The 20,242-nt window shown below is 29.0% G+C and overlaps 3 protein-coding genes across 4 annotated transcripts in view; all 3 read right to left on the bottom strand.

Moving 5' to 3' along the window:
- Window positions 1–20,242, bottom strand: part of LOC135956515 (uncharacterized) — a 145,524-nt gene that overhangs the window by 59,124 nt on the left and 66,158 nt on the right. The window lies entirely within an intron of this gene.
- Window positions 1–20,242, bottom strand: part of f (forked) — a 91,347-nt gene that overhangs the window by 44,101 nt on the left and 27,004 nt on the right. For both annotated transcript variants that reach the window (XM_065507041.1, XM_065507042.1), the window contains exon 3: window positions 1,615–1,798. In XM_065507041.1, coding sequence (XP_065363113.1) covers window positions 1,615–1,798 — 184 coding nt within the window. The remainder of the gene's footprint in view (window positions 1–1,614; window positions 1,799–20,242) is intronic.
- LOC135956545 (uncharacterized) lies at window positions 6,153–6,470 on the bottom strand. The gene has a single exon (XM_065507077.1). The coding sequence runs from the start codon at window positions 6,429–6,431 to the stop codon at window positions 6,153–6,155; it is 279 nt and encodes a 92-aa protein (XP_065363149.1). The 5' UTR covers window positions 6,432–6,470.

Below are 20,242 nucleotides of genomic sequence, written 5' to 3' on the forward strand. Positions count from 1 at the left end.
ATTACAAAGAGCACATAAATGTTATATGGCTAAAATATATAGAAATTGGAGTCAGCCAAGTAATTAGACATTATTGAAGATTACTGCCTAAAAGATATACAAGGAATGGTGGAATGTAGTAAAAAAGCATGTCTATATTGAAAGATCCTGGTTCTTTGGTGGCAGGGATCTACTTCTAACACTTTAGGTCTGTTCAGTAACAAAAATTATTACTGATTTTTCAATAAAATATCAGGTGATGATTGGAATCATCTCATATTAGAATTTTAACGAGTAACAGTACTACTTCCTTTTGAAAAAAATTTCCCACTAGGATGATTCATAGAGAACTATTTATATTAAATACTGATACACGATAGATGCATTTTACATAGACAATTATTATACCCTTCACCTTCGTGAGAAGGGTATATATAAGCTCGTCATTCCGTTTATAAATTCCACAATATAATTTTCCGACCCTATAAAGTATATATATTCTGGATCCTTATATATAGCGGAGTCGATTATGCCATGTCCGTATGTCTGTCCGTTGAAATCAAGTTTCCGAAGTCCCCAAATAACTTACATACACGATTCATACATCAATAACTACGGAATTCTTCCGGCTCGGTTGCCATTTAAAATCGAGAAAATCGGTCCACAAATGGCTGAGATATAAGGAAAAAACCAGGACAACCTAGATTTTTGACCTATGTATATCTGGATTACTAAGTCATTAATATAGACAATATGGATATCTAATGATAGATATTTCAAAGACACTTACAACGACGTATATAATACCATAGTAAGCTGAACCTACAATGGGTCAAAATGGGACAAAATATTTTTTAACCCGAAACTTTGGAAAAAAAATGTTTACCTAAAAATATTTAAAATTTTTATTTTGCAGTATAATTTGGTGAAGGGTATATAAGATTCGGCACATTCGAATATAGCTCTCTTACTTGTTTTTATTTGTAATTGATTGTGAACGCACCTTTTTGTTCAACATTGCAACAATGTTTACAAAACCAGTCAATTCAATCTAATCAAATGTAACAACATCTTCACAGATTTATTATATGGTTTGTTAAGTTTTTTTTTTAATAAAATTCTACGGAAAATTGTCAATGAAACAATGTGGAATCATTAAAATGTAGAAGAACATGCTTGGGAAACAATGCTGAACTACTTGTTTTTCTCTTTTTAAAATGACTAGAGATGGTTAATTACGATTTTAAAATATTAAAACAATGTTTGTCACGTCTTTATAGGAAGATATGTTTGGACAGATTTTGGAAAAATTTTTGAATTTCAGAAATTTCTATTTCAAAATTTTCTAAATTGTAGTTCAGAATTTTCTAATTGTATTTTAAAAATTTCTTATTGAAATACAAATGGACATTTCTAAAATACAAATATATAATTCTGCAAAACAAATTGAAAATTTTGAAATACAATTGGAAATTTGTAAAATACAATACTGCTTCTAAGAAGAGGTTTTATTCGGTACAGCCGAATAAAAAACAAGAGTACTTTAGATAAACTTTTTAACTATAACCGCTCAGGAATGTATCTTTAGAAGTTTTGTTTTCATTACATAAAGAGTTTTTGCAAAAAATCACTTACCATCCATTTGACACAATCTAAACAGCCCATTTGTGAAGCGGCATGTATCGGGGCCATGCCATCGCGTGCTCGCACATACAATGAGCCGCCAGCTTCAAGCACTAAAAATTTAAGTACCTCCAAATGTCCCTCTTGTGCTGCCAAGTAGACTGGTGTGACATCATTGTCCATTTGCGTATTGGCGCTAAAGTGCATTAGAAAAATAAACAAACAAAACAAAAGTAAGACATTGTAATAATTAAAAGAAACCTCAAATAAATTGTTGCAATTAAAACGAAAACCAAGAAAAAGTCGTGTTTTCAAAAATTCAAGTTAAAGTTTTTGGTTTTATTGTGTTAGTTCACTCAACATTTTAAAGTGATAAAAAAGTGTAGGAAAATACTGGTAAATTGGCCACAAATGTGTTGTTGTTTCTAGTTTTGGCTAAAATCTTAAGGCAACATGTTGCATTTAGGTTTTTTTGTTTTTGGATTAGTGGTTGCTCTTGTTCTCGTATTTAAAAATAGTTGCAGTTTTTTCTACTTCTTGTTTTTGCAGTTTTAATTGACGCGTCTTTTTCTTTTCTTGCAGTTTGCTTACACAGTCAGTTACTTCCACTTGTAATGTTGGTGTTTAGCTGATTTTCATTAAATTTTGTTATATTTGTTATACTCTTATGTAGTTTTTTTTTCTTTTCTATACAAGTACAATAAATATTTTTAATTTATAAGCTTTGTTTACTAGGCGTTGAGTTAAGTAGTTCTAGATTTTCTGCAGGATGCATTTAGAAAGTAATGTAACCTAGTGTGAACAGTTTTTTAATGAAAGTTTTGTAGAAAACAAAGAGAAATATTTCGCTAAAAAGCAACAGTATGTAAATAAAAGTTAAATAAAAGTTTAGCGACTAGTTTAACAGCAAGACAGAAAATGTTAAACTAGTAGATAGGAATTTTGTTAGAAAAACTGTTATACACAAAATTTTCTTTAGAAAAAATTGTTATATACAATTTATTATAGAACAAATATACAAAATATTTACAGTAGAAAAAACTGTTATACACAAAATTGTCTATTGAAAAAACTGTTATACACGATGTTTTCTATTGAAATAAATGTTATACATAAAATTTTCATTGAAAATACCGTTAAAACAAAATTTTCTATAGAAAAAAGCTTTTATACACAAGATTGCCCATAGAAAGAACTGTTACACACAAAATGTTCTATAGAAAAAAGTTTTATAGATAAAAAAAATGTTCATACACATCATTTTCTATAGAAAAAACTGTTATACACAAAATTGTTTACAGAAAAAATGTTATACGAAAATTATCTATAGACAAAACTGTTATACATCAAATATTCTATAGAAAAAAGTTTTATAGAAAAAAATGTCTATAGAAAAAACTGTTATACACAAAATTTTCTATAGAAAAAAACTGTTATAAACAAAATTATCTATAGACAAAACTATTATACACAAAGTTTTCTATAGAAAAAATGGCTATACTTAAATTATCTATAGACAAAACTGTTATACACCAAATGTTCAATACTAAAAAGTTTTATAGACAAAATTGTCTATTGAAAAAAACTGTTACACATCATATTGCATAGAAAAAAACTGTTATACATAAAATTTTCTATAAAAAACTGTTACACACAAAATTTTCTATAGACAAAATTGTAATATACAAAATGTTCTATAGAAAAAAGTTTTATAGAAAAAATTGTCAATAGAAAAAACTGTTATACATAAAATTTTCTATAGAAACAAACTGTTATACACAAACTTTTCTATAGCAAAAACTGTTATACTAAAATTACCTATAGACAAAACTATTATACACAAAGTTTTCTATAGAAAAAAAATATAAAATTCAGAAGATTAAAGGTTAAAATTTTTTTTTTTTTAAATTGTTCACAAGAGTACCACTGTACTTTTTAACAGGAAAAAGTATCAACAAAAACTACGATCGTATCAATTTTTCCATGTCTATTTCTTATAATTAAAACTAACTTATTATTACTCCCATAAAGCATAACGAGGGCCTATATTCAAAACCCTCTATCTTTGATTTTCACGAAAATTAATGTTTGATGGTAAAATGTTCAGTAAAACAGCCCCCATCTATAGCTATGGTGTGAATTCTTGCAATTCATGTTTTCTTACTAATTTTTGCATGCTGAATATGAATTTTACATTTTTTAATCACTTATCGAAATAGCGAATGCCGATTCTGAATTGAATTACCATTGAAATATTTTACCTTTTTGTTTTTGGAAAATATAATGCCCATGGAATAAAAATAAATGGTTAATTGATTAAAAAAGTGTCTACTTTTAAAGTGTTATCTATTATTTTACACCAATCGAACTACAAGAAAAAACTTAAAATAAACGTTTTTTCTATAAATTTTGGTTTAATATTATCTTATCATTTTCATACATACACATTGAATATTTTGAGAAGAAAAACCCTCTATCTGTCATACACAGAAAAAACTATTTCTTAAACCGTTTCAATTCAAATATTTCTCACATATTGAACTGGTTTCAATTATTTCATAATTAAATCAAGTATTCATTTGCTCAAAAACTAAATTTCTTGATATTTTCTATTGAATTTTGAGTTTTGAATTTGATTATTTTGACAATTTAATGTACAATTTTCGTTATTGGTTGAATTTCAAATACAAAAATTATTGAATAGATAATTTTCGTAATTGAAAACACATTTTTGTTATTTTTTGTGTTTCAATTACGAAAATTATCTATTCAATAATTTTTGTATTTGAAATTCAACCAATAACGAAAATTGTCATAGACAACAACTAGATAGGTAACTGAGAGCCAAAAACCTAAGTCTGTTGTCAAAAACCTAATTCATGAGAATGTATTGCATGTATTTTGTTATTGTATCACCCGTATGTGTGAAAAGAGAGTAATTTTTCCATATATATTACCAAAGTATACCAAGTAGTCCAACTCTCTATTTTATAAATTTACTCTCTCACATATACGGGTACTGTGCAAGGTTGCCAACTCTTCAGCTCAGAAAATGGCTAGATTTTGAATTAAAAATGGCTAGAAATGGCTAAAACCCAAAAATAACTGAATACAAATTCAAAAATATTACATTTCTTGCCCCCACGAAGTCTGGTTATGTGTTAACTAATAGTTATACTGACATTTTTAAACTGCAGTAAAACTATTAGTTAGCACCTAACCAGACTTCGTGTTAATGGGGGTTAGAGATTATAAACAGCTTTAAAAAAGTTTCGAACATAATATTGTCATCAGATTATTTTAACAGTTTTAAAAAGTTTTCGAACATAATAACACAGGTCAACAGCAAAAAAGCTTTTTGTAGTCATCAAATCGATGAAAGCGGGGTAGTAGACATGGCAGAACAAATCACAGTAGCATTGAAAACAGCCTGCGATGCATCCATGCCAATCAAACGGTCAAACAATAGAACGAAGCCAAACTACTGGTGGAGGCAGTATCAAAGATTTTAGCAGATTTAAAGATTGTAATATCAATATTTTTTTTTCCTTTTTGAAACAATTTAGAAGACTGTTTTCATAAAACCAATAATATTCTCATCAAATCATCAACAGACGAATTTGTTTAAAAGGACTGTTTCTTTGTCATTTGATAAAAAATACTGTTTTATTTTTAAAAAATTACAAAAATGTTCAAGAAAAGTATAAAATAAAAAAGGCTAGGACAAAATAAAATAGCAAGATCTTCCGGCTAGATTAAATCTAGCCATTTTTTTATGGCTAAATGAAAATAAAATCGCTAGATCTAGCCGGAAAATGGCTAAATTGGCAACCTTGGTACTGTGTAAATTCAACACCCTTGTGAGAGAATTATACACATCAAAAGTCTCGAAATTTTAACTATAAATTGTCCAATAAATATAGTTTGATACGCGTAAATTCACTAACACACATTATTTTATAATTTTTTTCAACACATTTAGCACTTTTTCTTTTCCGAAGCACGTCCATTTCGCACAAACTAAAAAATATTTTTTTTATTAATTTTGACGTTTTATTTTGCTTGTGGTAGGTTTTAAAATATAGAACAGAGTTTCAATTTTTGGTATTGAAAATAGAACAAAATTTAAATAAATTAAAATTTAAACATTTTGTTAGAACTCTGTGTGTCTGGTGAAAATTCAAAGGGCACCAACACATATACATTTTTGTTACTAACACATATTTAGACTTAGGTACTTTTTCACTAACACATGCTTATAGTTAGGTACTGCTGTCAAAGAGTTGGACTACTTGTTATACTTTGTATATTACTCTCTCCTTCAAAATCATCAAATTCAAAACTCAAAATTCAATAGAAAATATCAAGAAATTTTGTTTTTGAGCAAATAATACTTGATTTAATTATGAAATAATTGAAACCAGTTCAATATGGGATAAATGTTTGAATTGAAATATAATTTTTTCTGTGTACGCGAAAAAAAACAGTTTTTTGAATATAGGCCCTCGATAAGTATTTTATTTGAAAAAAAAAATGTCATACCAAAAATCTCACCTAACAACATTGCGACGATTATTTTGTTCCTTGCGAACACCAGTTATATTATGACCACTTGCATCATTAGCAAAGTCATCATCATCGAGGTCATTTGGATCATCCATAATTTCAGCTAAATCCGACAAATCATCGCTTGAAATGCGGCGCAAATTGGTGCCATGATCGTTAACACTACCCGAACTGCCACTTATGTCATTAGCGATGGAACAAATGTCATTATTCGATTTACTTTTGTTCTTTGCGCGACGATACGAAGCCAGACTTGTGGTCATTCTGCCAAGAAGTCCCTTCTTGACGTTGATGGTGGAGAAATAACTAAATTAAGATTGAGTAAAATAATAAAGTGAAACACAAATACAAAGCGAAGAGGTAAATCACAAGAACAGAAAAGTTTTAAGTGAAATACGACAGCAGTGTTGAAAAAAAAACATCTTAATTAAGGACAAGTTAATAATTATCAAACATATATTTAATAATTTGTCCTAAATTAAAAGCTTATATGGCTAACATTAAGCTGCCTAAATGAGTGAGTGCTAATTGAGTGACATTTTTTGAGAGAAAAAATACAATTGGTGAATTGAGGTTTAAAGCTTAAAAAGTGTGGTGGTGCAGCATCATTAGACTCGTACAGTAGCTAGAATTTATGTAGTTTTTTTTTTCTTCTTTAAATGAGATATTGTGCAATATTTGTTTATAAAGTGATGTCAGAGTTCAGTTTTGGTATATTAAAAAAATAAAAGTTAAATAGTTAAAAAATTTCACTTTCCAAAAATTTCGTTTGACAAATTACCTTCAATAGAGAGGTTCTTTTATTATTATTATTTTCTTCTTTTAATAAAAAAAATGAACAAACAATACTTTACTGTTTTCTTTTTGTTAATAAGTTCTGTTTTATGGATTGTTTAAATTCTTTTGTTACAGCACTGTTTATATATTTTGCCCGTTTCTAAGGTTTTATTATAATGTTAATTTCGTTTTGTTCACTTTTGTAACCAAAAAATTTCACTTTTCATCACATTGAGAGTCACCTTTTAAATCATCATTAACTTTTGTATACAATTTGAACTTTTACACGTTGTTTTTTTTAATAGTATTTTATTTTTTGTTTATTTTTCTTTTGACTTAATTTGTCTTAATTTTCGTTAGTTTTTACGAGTTCCATTTAATTGCTCCAACAGAGTTTTTTTTTGGTTAAACCTGGTTTTTAACCTGAGGTTAATAACAGTTTATTTTTCGTTTTTATTTTCAATCAAGACATAAAAACTTGGTGCAGTCAGTAGCTAGCTGCCTGTATTCTAGGTTTTAATAAGATTCAAAAAAATTTTGTTTTTTTTTTATCAGTAAAATTAATTGTTTTTAAATGATTTTATTGTTTAACTATAATGTGTGTTTTTTATTACTATTTGTTTTGAGATGAGTAAGAATTTATTATTTGAGATTTTAAACAATGTAGTTTATGTCTCCCAGATGCAGGTTGTGTGTAAATATTTAGTAACAATACAATCTTATTGGAAATTAATCAATTTATTTAACCGAATTTACAAAAGACAATAAAATTGTAGAAGAAAACAAATTTGTATTTTTAGAAATCTATTAAAATAATAATAATAATTTAGAAGCCTATTCAAATCATATAGTTAAAAGCATAGAGAATAGACATAAAACGGAAACTCTGCTGTCAAAAACCTAACTCAGTTGTCAAAAACCTAAGTGGTGAGAATGTATTAGTAAAAAAACTACGTGAAAACAAAAACAACACTCGTATCTGTGATTATTTTGAGCAATATTTTTGTTTGAGTTTTTTTCTAGTTTCCGCTCTATGTTTCTCTATGGTTAAAAGCATAGGGTAACATAGAGAAGAGACGTAATTGTCAAAAACCTAAGTCTGTTGTCAAAAACCTATATCTGGCAACAACAAAATACATGCTAGTCAATGTATATGTTTTTGTATCAAACATATGATTTGTTGTATTTTTGTTTGACAAATGTGGTTAAAAGTATAGGATAGAACTGAGTGTAACATAGGTTTTTGAAAACAGACTTATGTGCTGTTTTTCTATAGCGAATGAGCGTTTTGAGTGGAAATTTAACATGTGTTTTGTTATTGTAACAAAAACAAAATACATGAAAAACGTCCACTCAAAACGCTCATTCGCTATAGAAAAACAGCACATTAGGTTTCTTGTCTATCAGTATCACTTCTATGTATATTTTATTCTATTTTTAAAACCCTTTTTTGTAAAATATAAACGAAATACAAAACAAGAAAGTCATTAATATAGACAATATGGATATCTAATGATAGATATTTTAAAGTTCATTGCAACGATGTATATATAGTAAGTTGGACCTACAATGGGTCAAAATCGGGAATACTATTTTTTAACCCGAATTTTTTTTTCATCAAAAATTTTTTTTGCCGTAAATTATTTTTCCAAAAAAAAAAATTAAAAAATTAAAAAAAAATTTGGAAAAAAAACTTTTTTAAAAAACAATTTTTAAAAAAAAAATTTTTATAAAAAAATTTTGAAAAAAAAAAATTAAATTTTGTTTACCTAAAAATATTTTAAAAAAAATAATTTTTAAGTATAATTTGGTGAAGGGTATCTAAGACTCATTAGATATCCATATTGTCTATATTAATGACTTAGTAATCCAGATATAGATCAAAAATAGACCAAAAATCTAGGTTTTCCCGGCTTTTTCCTTATATCTCAGCCATTTGTGAGCGTTATCATAACGGAATATTACGGTTTCATGTCTAGCAGCATATTCTGGGCGTTTTCTGTCAATGTTCGCTTCAAACGAATAAGTTGCATTCAGTACAGGTTCCCTCTGATGGTCTGGTTATAATAGATAGATATTATAATAGATATTAAAAGTTTTCGATCTTGGCGCCATAGATATTTGGCTTTGGTATCGATTCAGCTATTTGGCTGGGCTTCACATACGATCTCTTACGCTTCGTTATTCTAATGAATCCATTTTTCAACGCAAGTAATGATTCTGTGCTAAAATTATTTTCTTTTATAGTGTTCAAGCATAATTTCGAATGCAAAATCGTCTTTCAAGTTCTCTTGGCTTCAATTTCCCTGCTTTTGGATGAATCCTGCTGCTCGCAAACGTTTTGAAATTGTTGTTTGAGTAGCACCCAATGATTTTTCTTGTTAAGTTTTACAAGAATCTTCATGTAGTAATTCTTGGTCTCCCAACTTTTTTGGATAGCCTAGGCGATCTGTGTCTTCCGTGTCAAAATCACATCCTCTGAACCGAACAAACCACCCGTCGAAACCGATGGAACACATTCACCATAAGCTTTGGTGAGCAATCGGTGTGCTTCAGCACCACTTTTTTTTCAAATTAAAGAAGTAAAGTAAAACTTCCCTCATATGACGATTGGTTGATACAAAATTCGACCTTTTCGAAGCAAAAAAAACTTAGTTGTTTACACTCTAATGTTCAAAAGTTATTGAGAATAAATGATGGACATATACCCTTCAAAATTACATATAAGTTATTAAAAACAAAAAGCGCATTAAAAAAATATGCCATCTATTGTACAACCCGCCATTTTTAATTTTTACCCAATAGTAAATTATTAATGATTAATTATGATTTTTGTTTCATATTTGATAATTTTAGTGAACTTTTTTTACGATCATGTTCGGCCCCTGGTTGATATGAATGCCGATCACTGATGTAAAGTACTATTTGGCTGACAAATTCGAGGAAATACTGGGAGGGATTTGTGTAATTCAATTCGAAAAGAAAATCATTCGAATTTGTATGTTTTCGAAAATGTTTTCTTTCCCATGGACATACATTTTTGTCGGTCATTACAATTAAGAATTATATTATAGACAGGGCCATATTTGCGGACAGATAAACTAGCCAGAGCAAGATCAGATTTGAGTATATCGAATGATATATGTAGAAATACTACATTGTTGAAAAAAATATTGAAAATATGTTGACAGAAAAATCATAGAAAAATAATTTGTACCTTAAAGGGTTAAGCATGAATAGAAAATGTTATAGTTTGTAATCCCATAAAATTGTAAATAAAATATTTTTATTTAATGTTCTAAGTGAAGAAATTAAGGATTTTTTTAAAGATTTAAATAATAATATATGTATATTTTTTTTCAAAACAGGCTTTGCTAATAATTGTTATATATCCACTGTAGAGAAAGTTAGTGCCACAATTCCTGTAATTTTGTCAGTTCATATATAACGCAAATCCTTTAAACTAAAATAATTTTATTTTTAAACATGCATTAATCCAGCGAAATGTAAATTAATTTTCATATTTTTATTTTCAAACCCGTTTAGCACATTAATAGATCGGTAGTTAATGTAGATTATTTATGAATTTTTTCATTAAAATTTTGTTAATCTTTTTTTTAAACCACTTTCTTTTTCTCAAAAAAATTTTAAAAATACAATATAATTTTCGATTTTTAATTGTTTTAAACAAAAAGAAAATTTAATTATTGTCCACTTATTCATTAGTTAGTTGTAAATAATATCAATGAACTGAACTCATTTTCATATGATTTTAATAACACGGATGGATGGTGTGTCATAATACGATTTAATACACGACATTAAATGTTAATGACACTAATAATAATTTAATTTTGCAATAGTTTTTTCTTTTTTTTTATTATTTAATCCATAACAGAAATATAATTTTGCTTCTTTTTTTTTGCTTCTTTTCAATCCCAATATTCGAATGTAGAAATGAAGAGAGAAAAAAAATCACTGAAAAAAGACAAGCGTTTGAAAGAAAGAACTGCCACGAACTGATCGAATTGTTTGACTGTCATGATCTGGATCTTTATTATATTTTTTTTTTGTTCAAAACTTTTTTTTTTGTTTTCGGTGAAAATCATAGCGGTGAATGGTTTCTTTCAATGATACTTCATAAAAATATATGAAAAAAAAAGCAACAAAAAAATAGTAGTGTAGACTAGCGTTTTGTAAGTTTGGAAAATATATAAAAAAAATAATAATAAATAGACTTAAATTGTATATTTGGTCTGCGTCGTGCAAATTGTGGAAAAATTTAAAACACTTTTCTCTTTTATTTTTTTTTTTATTTTATTTTTGTTGATTTTGATTTTCCGTTGCTGTTTTTTGTTGTGTAAATCAAGTTATACACGTAAAATATCAAGTTTAGTTTTTATTAGTTTTTCGCTCGCAGATTTGATTTTCCTTAAAACATTGGATTTGTTTTGGCTGCAATTTGTTGCGTTGCAATTTGTTTTTGCTTTTATTGCACCTTTTAATTTGTACTTTTAGTTTTGTTGTAATTGACTGCGTTTTGAAAATTTTTTGCGTGTATATAGTTTTATTGCAGGTATTTATATAAACATCAATATGTGGTTGGTTGGTGAATTCACAACTTTTGTTTGATTTATGCACCCTACTGTAAGTTGGAAACATTTGCATTCAAATTTTTTTTTTGCTATGAAAATGTCAAATTTTGTACCAACAAAAAGTCATATGGAAGAAGTTTTTAGTTGTTTAATATGAAAAAAGTGCAGCTGAAGTACACCAATTGCTCACCAAAGCTTATGGTGAATGTGATCCATCGGTTTCAACGTGCGAGAGATGGTTTGTGCAGTTCAGATGTGGTGATTTTCACACGGAAGACAAATATCGCCCAGGCCAGCCAGAATATTGTTGTCAAACTCAACAAGAGCTTGCAAAATCATTGGGAGCTACGCAGGAAAATTGGGTACCATACGAATTGAAGCCGAGAGACCTTGAAATACGATGTTGCATGTCCGAAATGATTGAACGCTAAAGAAAATAATTTTTGTCCCGAAGCGTAAGAGATCGTACACGCAGAGAAAAAACATGGTTGGACATGGTTACGACAACTATACTATGTTCTCTGTAACAATATATTGTTGTCGTAAACATATAATTATTGTTTTAATTTAATTTCAACAATATTATAGTTACTGTAAACGTTTATATTTTCATCACAATTATAAATATGAATATGGTTTTCGAACAACTAAATAATGATAATTAGGTAAACATATTATTTTTATGTACAACCATTAAATGTTAAGTTTATATACGCGTAGTCATAATATGTTTAAGATGTTAACAGAATATGTTTACAACAACTAAATAATAATAAATGTAGTCATAATATGTTTAACATGCAAACAAAATATGTTTACTTTTAATTGTCTGTTTTCCCACCATTTGTGAGTGTTGGTGTTTGTCTAAGCTATGTTATTTTTACAAGTAAATTTTGAGTGTCCGTAATTCCCATTCGCTCTATAGTTTTATTTGTATATTATCTTTAACTTTCCTAGAGCGAATAACAATAAATTTGATTTAATCAATAATATTTTAATTGTGAATTTAGTACTTTAAAACTAAAACCTATTAAAATTTTGTATTTCCAAAAATAAATTTTAATAATAATATGATTATTTTGGATCATAATACGATTTAATTGTATCATATTATGATTTAATTGTATCATAATATGATTTAATTGGATCATAAATATGATGACTTTGGGTCATATTATGATTAATTTTTATCATAATTTGATTATTTCAGAACATATTATGATATTTTACGATACTAATAATGATCATAATATGTTTTGGACTACAAGCAAAAATCTGATCATAATATGTTGCTCTTAGTTTATGGTTACCACAACCATGTTTTTTCTCTGCGTGTATGTGTAGCCCGGCAAGCAGTCGAATCGACACCAAAGCTAAATATACATGGAGATAAGGTAATGTTCTGTATTTGGTAGGAGCAAAAGGTTCTTACATATTACAAGCTGCTGAAATCTGGCCAGCCCAACACAAGGAACCTGTACCGAACGCAAATGAAAACGCACTGAATATGCGGCCAGACATGAAACCGTAATATTCCATCATGACAACGCTAGACCACATGTTGCAATACCTGTTAAAAACTATTTATAATGAAGTGGTTGCGAAGTTTTGCCTCACCGCTTTATAGTCCAGATCGTGCCCCATATGACTATTATTTGTTTCGGTCGATGCAGAAGGCTCTCTCTGGGATACGCTTCACTTTGGAACAGAGTAGCCGATACTAGCTTGGTTGGCTCGGAATCCATATGTTGCCAGAAAGATGGGAAAAGGTCATACAATAAATTTATATTTCACCAATGTTTCAAAATAAAAGCTAAAATTTTGAAAAACACCGAATTTTTATGTAATCAGTGCCTCTGATTATCAAAGAAGGTCTATAGCAATCGAGGCAATGTGTAGAATACAGGACATTGATCCATTGCATCCTTACATCAAATCGATATTAGATGATCATCTTTGTTAAAATTTAAATATCACTTAGAGATCGCAAAAACATATGTTTTCATACTTGCATCAAAAACTATAATCTTACGACTGAGATAGAATGATAAACTCCATATCAAAAGATCATTTTATGGAAATATAAACCAATTTGATTACGACAAAAATGTCGTCAATATTTTAAAGAAAATAGCAGGGGTAGAGGAGTTTTCAGCGAAAAGGTTTTTTAATTTGAGGTATCTGAAACAGTTTGAATGATATCTATGAGGCCGATATATTCAAGCAGTATCAGCATATTCATAGATAGTCTGGCTGCAGGGTGCCAGGTAGGTAATGAAACTGTGGATCTTGATACGTACATCGGTTGTGAGGATATACACCCCGACTTTGACTCTGAATAGAAACGATAAGCAATAAATTCCGATTTGAGAGATGTATCGAAATCGATATGGGAAATTATTGGCAATAGGATATGGAGGAGAATATTAGACATTAGTAAAAATGTAATAAGGAATGTAAGTATTATTATTAGCTTTAGATCTTTCCAAATAAATATTCGGTTGTTCGCGTATGATATTAACAAATGATCTTGCAACAATGAGGAGAATATCTTTCACTTCCTCTGTCAATGTCCTATAGAATTTGGATTCAATAATTTGGATCGTTTTTCTATCATAATCTAGAGATCTTGACTCATTGGTAATAGTAAAGTACACGAAGCTAGCAAAACTTTTCTGAAAGGATCGGGGGATAACTAAACTGTAACTATAAATGCCACAACCCTGGTTTCAGTTCATACACACTTTTATAGAGTAACTTATATTTATTCAAACCTCACCAATCAATAATTCGCTGACTTCTTGTTTATTGTGTGTCTTTTAACGTTCAAGCCGCGCACTGACATTGAATCAAACCGTTCAAATTTCTGCAAAGAGTTAAATGTGCACAGACGTTTGCAAGTGTAAATCAAATTTGGAGCATGATCATCACCAACAACAACATCATTCAACACATTATCTGCAATTTATCTTTTGACTTGTTTTTTAGCGGCGCATGTGTAAAACGTGCATTTTATAAACTTTTTCTGATCAATCTTTATTTGGTTGGCTGAAGCTGTCAAATAAATATTACCGCAAGTAAGCGTACCTGTTTACCTGGTTAGTAAAAATTGGAATGGTATATTTGGGAAAATCAAATGATTTGCTAAATATGAAATTTCTTTTTGTTACAAAAAGAAAGAGGAGGTTATATCGTTTCGCTGGACAATTTTTTAATTTTTTTTGTTTAAATATAACAAGCAATTATTTCATTAACCTTATTGTATTGTGATTATTACTCATTTGTATGTACTCTAAATCTACAATTATTTCAATCTTCCAATCAATAGTTTTTTGACTTGTCTTTTTATTAAATAATTATTTTAATTTTTATTTTTCTTTCCTATATTTATATGTACGTTTTTTTTATTTCTTTGTTTTATTTTAATTTCGTATGTAACAATTATTTCACTGTTGCATTGTAAACACGAGTTTCTTGAACTTTAAATCGTTACTTTTCTATTTTTTCAAATACGTAATGCATAAATATTAAATTAATTTACATATAAATGTGGGTAATTAACAACGTTATAACACCGTTTTTATATTTATTTAGTTTTGTAGTACCTCATTCGATTTGGCCGAATTTTATAGGTTACTGGTTTATTATTTAAGCAGTTGCATTTTTTGTTTTGCTGAAATTTATGAAATAGGAAGATACGTATTATTTTTCCCTAATTTATTGACTATTCAGGTGTAATGTATATTTAAACAATGAATACATACATATAATTTTTTTTATAACATTACTATAAGTTATATCAGTTTATCATTCTCTTGGAATTGCAGTCTTTTCCCCCGAAACTACAGGCTATAGACAAACAGGTATTTCACCGACTCCTCCTGCTATCAATACAACTTCAACAGTTATCGTTATAAAGTAGAAAAAAGCTCATCGCGTGCTCACCGTAGATTCCATGGAATACCCAATAAAGCTGTCGATCGCCTTAAGGAGCCAGAATAAACACCGAAATCTGGATTTAATCGCAGCGTGTATGTCGTTACATTCCGGCGTACACACACTGAAAAGCACTAATAGGTTCTCCTAGGTATAATTTTAAATTGATTCGAGAATTTTCGATGCTACCGTTTCCCCATCACGACCTTTTCAGCTTGACAACTGTTACCTCTAAAATACTCTTCACAACAATTACTATTACCGCTAAAATACCGTTATTATATATATCCGCTGAAGCACACCGATTGGTCACCGTGCGAGAGATGATTTGAGCGGTTCAGAAGTGGTGATTTTGACACGAAGACCAAGAATTGGAGGCATTACTCCATGAATATTGTTGTCAAACTCAACAAGAGCTTGCAAAATCATTGGAGGTACACAATAATTTTTGGACCGAATCATTACTTGCGATGAAAAATGGATCCATTGCGATAACCTGAAGCGTAAGAGATCGTATGTGAAGCCCGGTCAACCAGCCGAATCGACACCAAAGTCAAATATCCATGGCGCTAAGGTAATTCTCTGTATTTGGTGGGAGCTAAATTGTCTATTCTATTATGAGTTGCTGAAATCTGGCGAGATAATCACTGGGAACATGTACCGAACGTTACTGATTCGTTTGAAGCTAGCATTGACCGAAAAACGCCCATAATATGCCCACTAAAGCCAAATATCCATGGTGATAAGGTAATGCCCTGTATTTGGTGGGACCAAAGGGTTCCAATTAATTATAAGGTGCTTAAATCTGACCAGACCATCACAGGGAACCTGTGCCTAACGCAACAAAGCGAGCATTGACCGAAAAACGCCCATAATATGCGGCCAGACATGAATCCGTAATATTCCATCATGACGATGATAGGTCACATGTTACTATACCTGTTGAAAACTATTTAGAAAGAAGTGATTGGGAAGTTTTGCCTCACCCGACTACTATTTGTTTCGATCGATGCAGAACGCTGTCTCTGAGATACGCTTCACTTCAGAGCAGAGTATCCGAAATTGACTTGGTTAGTTCTTGGCCTCAAAAGATGAGCATTGAATAAATTTATATTGTACTAATTAACTTAATTTTAATTAGTACAATTTAAATTGGCGGTCTGGACCTGTCAACTAGCAGTCGTTGGGGTTATGTGAAGTCAAAAGTCCATAAAAAGATCTTCCTCTTTAATAGATCAATTGATTGATGAGCAGTGCAGCATGTGGCACCATCTTTTGAGATCTACATATCGAACTGGTTCCTCTAAAGATCGTCAACTCAAAATTTTTTAAATTTTCCCTTTTTGCAAAAAATCGATCTACAGTGGTCATATCTACGTACTGTAAAAATCTGCTATCATTTTCTCTACTCTTTCGCTAAAAAATACAATTGTATCCGTCTTCAACTTTCATTGTAATGTATTTAAAAAAAAAAACAGTTTTTTAGAGGAACCAGTGTGATATCTCTGATATAAGTCCAACCAATTCTGCCATTAAGCAAAAAGCTGTTAAATTTATATACTATTTTAAATAATTTCCATGAACTTTATCATGATGCAAATGTATAGCTTGTTGACAGGCGTTTTGGCAATAACAGATCATAAAAAATGTTTAAGTGTGAGTTTATATTCGCTATTCACAACCACCAAGGGCTATTCAGATGTCCACAACAAGATTTTTGGCGAAACTCTTTAGAATTATCAAAAGTGAAAAAAATTGTTTTGTTTGTGTCGATCACTGGTTTATATCAGCAAACAAAATATGCATTTTTGATGAACAATCTCCAATTTGTTTCTTATTTGTTCATTTTATCGAGTTGTTCTCACATTCGTGTTGTTTACATCTAAATAGTCGAACTCATTCGGCCTCTGGAGGTTATGAGTGCCAACCACTGGTTTATATTACAACGCAAAATTGTTGTCACTATTTTAAGACCCTTAGCATACTATAATATATGGAAACATTTAAACATTTAGTGGATTCACAAGAATACCATGTCATGTTGTCGTAATGTTCTAAAATTTTACGACTAGGCGGCTTGGCTTATCCGGCTCTTAGAAGTTCGGCACAGATATCTGCTGGTTGGTTACGACAGCATAATAAACATAGCATACAGAATAGTAGTATTTTAGGATTTTTTTTACTTAAAAGGTAATAACAACCTTCTTAAAACATTGTGAAATATTAGAACATGATAAGATACCTTGTGAATCTAATTGTATATTCCTTTCAGGAACTTTTAACATTAGAATTCATAAACAATTGAAAGTTTTAAATTCCAATTAAAATCGCGATTGCCAACATTTTCTTCTATTAATTATAGATACTAATGATCAAAATGGGACCATTTTATATTCTTTTATTAATTATTAAATTTGGATGCAATTATTATCTATTAATCATAAGTACAACATTAATATAATTGTGACTAATTATGTATGTAGTTGCTAATGACTCTCTCATTAAAGCAAATTTGTTAACAATTTAACCTTAATTGTTAAAAAATTACTTAATAAGACAATATTAATGGCAAACAATTGTTTGTTTCAATTATTTTGCACACAACAAATCGTGTGTCAACTAATGTTTGTTTAAAAATGAAAAAAAAAAAAAAAAATTATTTTAAATGTAAAAGTTTAATTGTAAATGCTTACAAGACCATTCATTTAATTACTACCAGAAATTAAAAACACTAAACAAACACACACTTTATATATATAATAATAAAAAACACTCAAATTTAAATAATTAATTTTATTATTTTATAGTTGTTCACAATTAAACAATTTGTTCATACTAATGAGAGTATAAACGTTCATTTCATGTCACACACTGCAGCAGTGGTGCACTGCATTGGTACGAACGAGCACACTAACTACGTTAATATAATGTTACCAACTCTTAATTGTTTAAAAATTAATTTTAATTTTCTCATTTAATTGTTGATATTTTTTTTAATTTTGCAATCGTAAACCACACAGCCTACCTACCACACGGTTTAATATTATTAACAATTTTTTATATTTTTTTTAGTTTGCTAATAAACACCAATGTTTCATTAATTAAAATTATAAAACTTTATTACTTTTATTACTAATTATTTAGTAATATATTAATGCCTCTATACTATACATATATTTATTTATTTAATTGTACGAATATGTCTGCAATTAAACACTCTTTTCACCAAATTGTATTTATTCATTCGACAATGCTGGGGATGGTTGTCTGAAAAATGCCAAAATAACAGCTGGCAGTTTTTAACGTAAATATACAACTGATTCGAAATCCATCAAACTGGATGGAAATATCGTAACGGTGCACAATTGTTGTATATATGTATTCATTTAATTTTTTTTTAATTTTTCAAGAAAATTCAAGAAAAACAAAAACTGTAAGCTGTTGGAAATGAATCAAAATAAATGCAAACGGCGGTAAATGTAAAAACAAAAAGCAAACAAAAAAATCATATGCCGGGGAAGTATACTTAAGTAACAATATTGGAAAAAACGTAATATTGTATTTAAATTATATTAAAAAATCTGAATAAAATTAATAACTAATCAATGGCTTATAAAACTAATTTTCATTTACAGGCGACTCTATATTTTTAATTTGCGAGGTTAGAATTCATATCTATAAATTGCAACAAACGTATTTATCAAAGGTATCTCAAGATTTTCACAAAATGTCTCAAAAATGGTATTACTGAAATCTGGTCACAAATATTATTCTCAAATGATTCTCAAATATTAAATAAAATTCAAATTTATTAAATTATTTTTGGGAAATTCAGTTTTAGCAATTTAATATTATTCTCAAATCATTTTCAAACCTAAAGAACAGTCTTAAAAAGTTATATCGGTCAAAAAAAAGTTATATAGTGGCGTTTCGCTACTTTTTCATGCATCTAAATATCCGAATATCGCAAAGTGATGTTCAGCAAAGTTGTTAAGCTAGGGCTTCCATCAAGTGGCCATGACATGAAAACGCAATATAAAGTCAAAAGGCTGTACTCGCCGCGGTGGCTGAAATTTGTTGGTGGTCGCAAAAGTTGTACGATCCCGACAATGAAGATGAAGAAGATACAATGGGAGTTTTCTCCGAGAGTATGTCACAAAATTGAAGTTAACTGACTATTTAAAAACAATTGATTTTACGTAAATGAATAATGGGAGTTTGAGTTGTTGACTGTCTCAGATCTGTTCATTTATAAAAGCACTGATTCAAATATTCATAGTTTAAAATAAGAATATAAAATTGCAAATTTTAAGCTATAAGTCGTTCTAGTAACAGATGAGTATTTGATTATTTTTATTATGAGTTTGTTTTTTGAGAAAACTTTCTTAATCTTTTTTAAAAATTGCGTTTTTGCACTTTATATATAAAATAAAAGATATTGTATGAATCTGAATTTTGAAAATTCATTTAAAAATTCATTTCTGTAAAAAATTGTAACTAAATCGTTAACATTTTCATGGAATGAAATTTATGATATTCGACTTGGATTTACTTAACAACAGAGTTCCGATTATTTGTATAGACTTATGTTGATTTAACACAATACTAATCTATAAGGGCCCGCTAACTTTATGTGATCACAATTGAAAAAATTTTTAAATTACAAACAGAATGACAAAGGGGAAATAGGAAATGTATAAAAATATGTCTCACAAATTTTTAGAAAAATGCATTTCAATTGTTTTATTAGACAAGTTTATTCAGAA

Source organism: Calliphora vicina, chromosome 4 (assembly GCF_958450345.1).
Source record: "Calliphora vicina chromosome 4, idCalVici1.1, whole genome shotgun sequence".
In the NCBI taxonomy this organism is placed as follows: Eukaryota; Metazoa; Arthropoda; class Insecta; order Diptera; family Calliphoridae; genus Calliphora; species Calliphora vicina.

Excerpts from the sequence above, each read along its gene's own strand:
- LOC135956545 (XM_065507077.1), bottom strand. The coding sequence starts at position 6,431 with ATGACCACAAGTCTGGCTTCGTATCGTCGCGCAAAGAACAAAAGTAAA.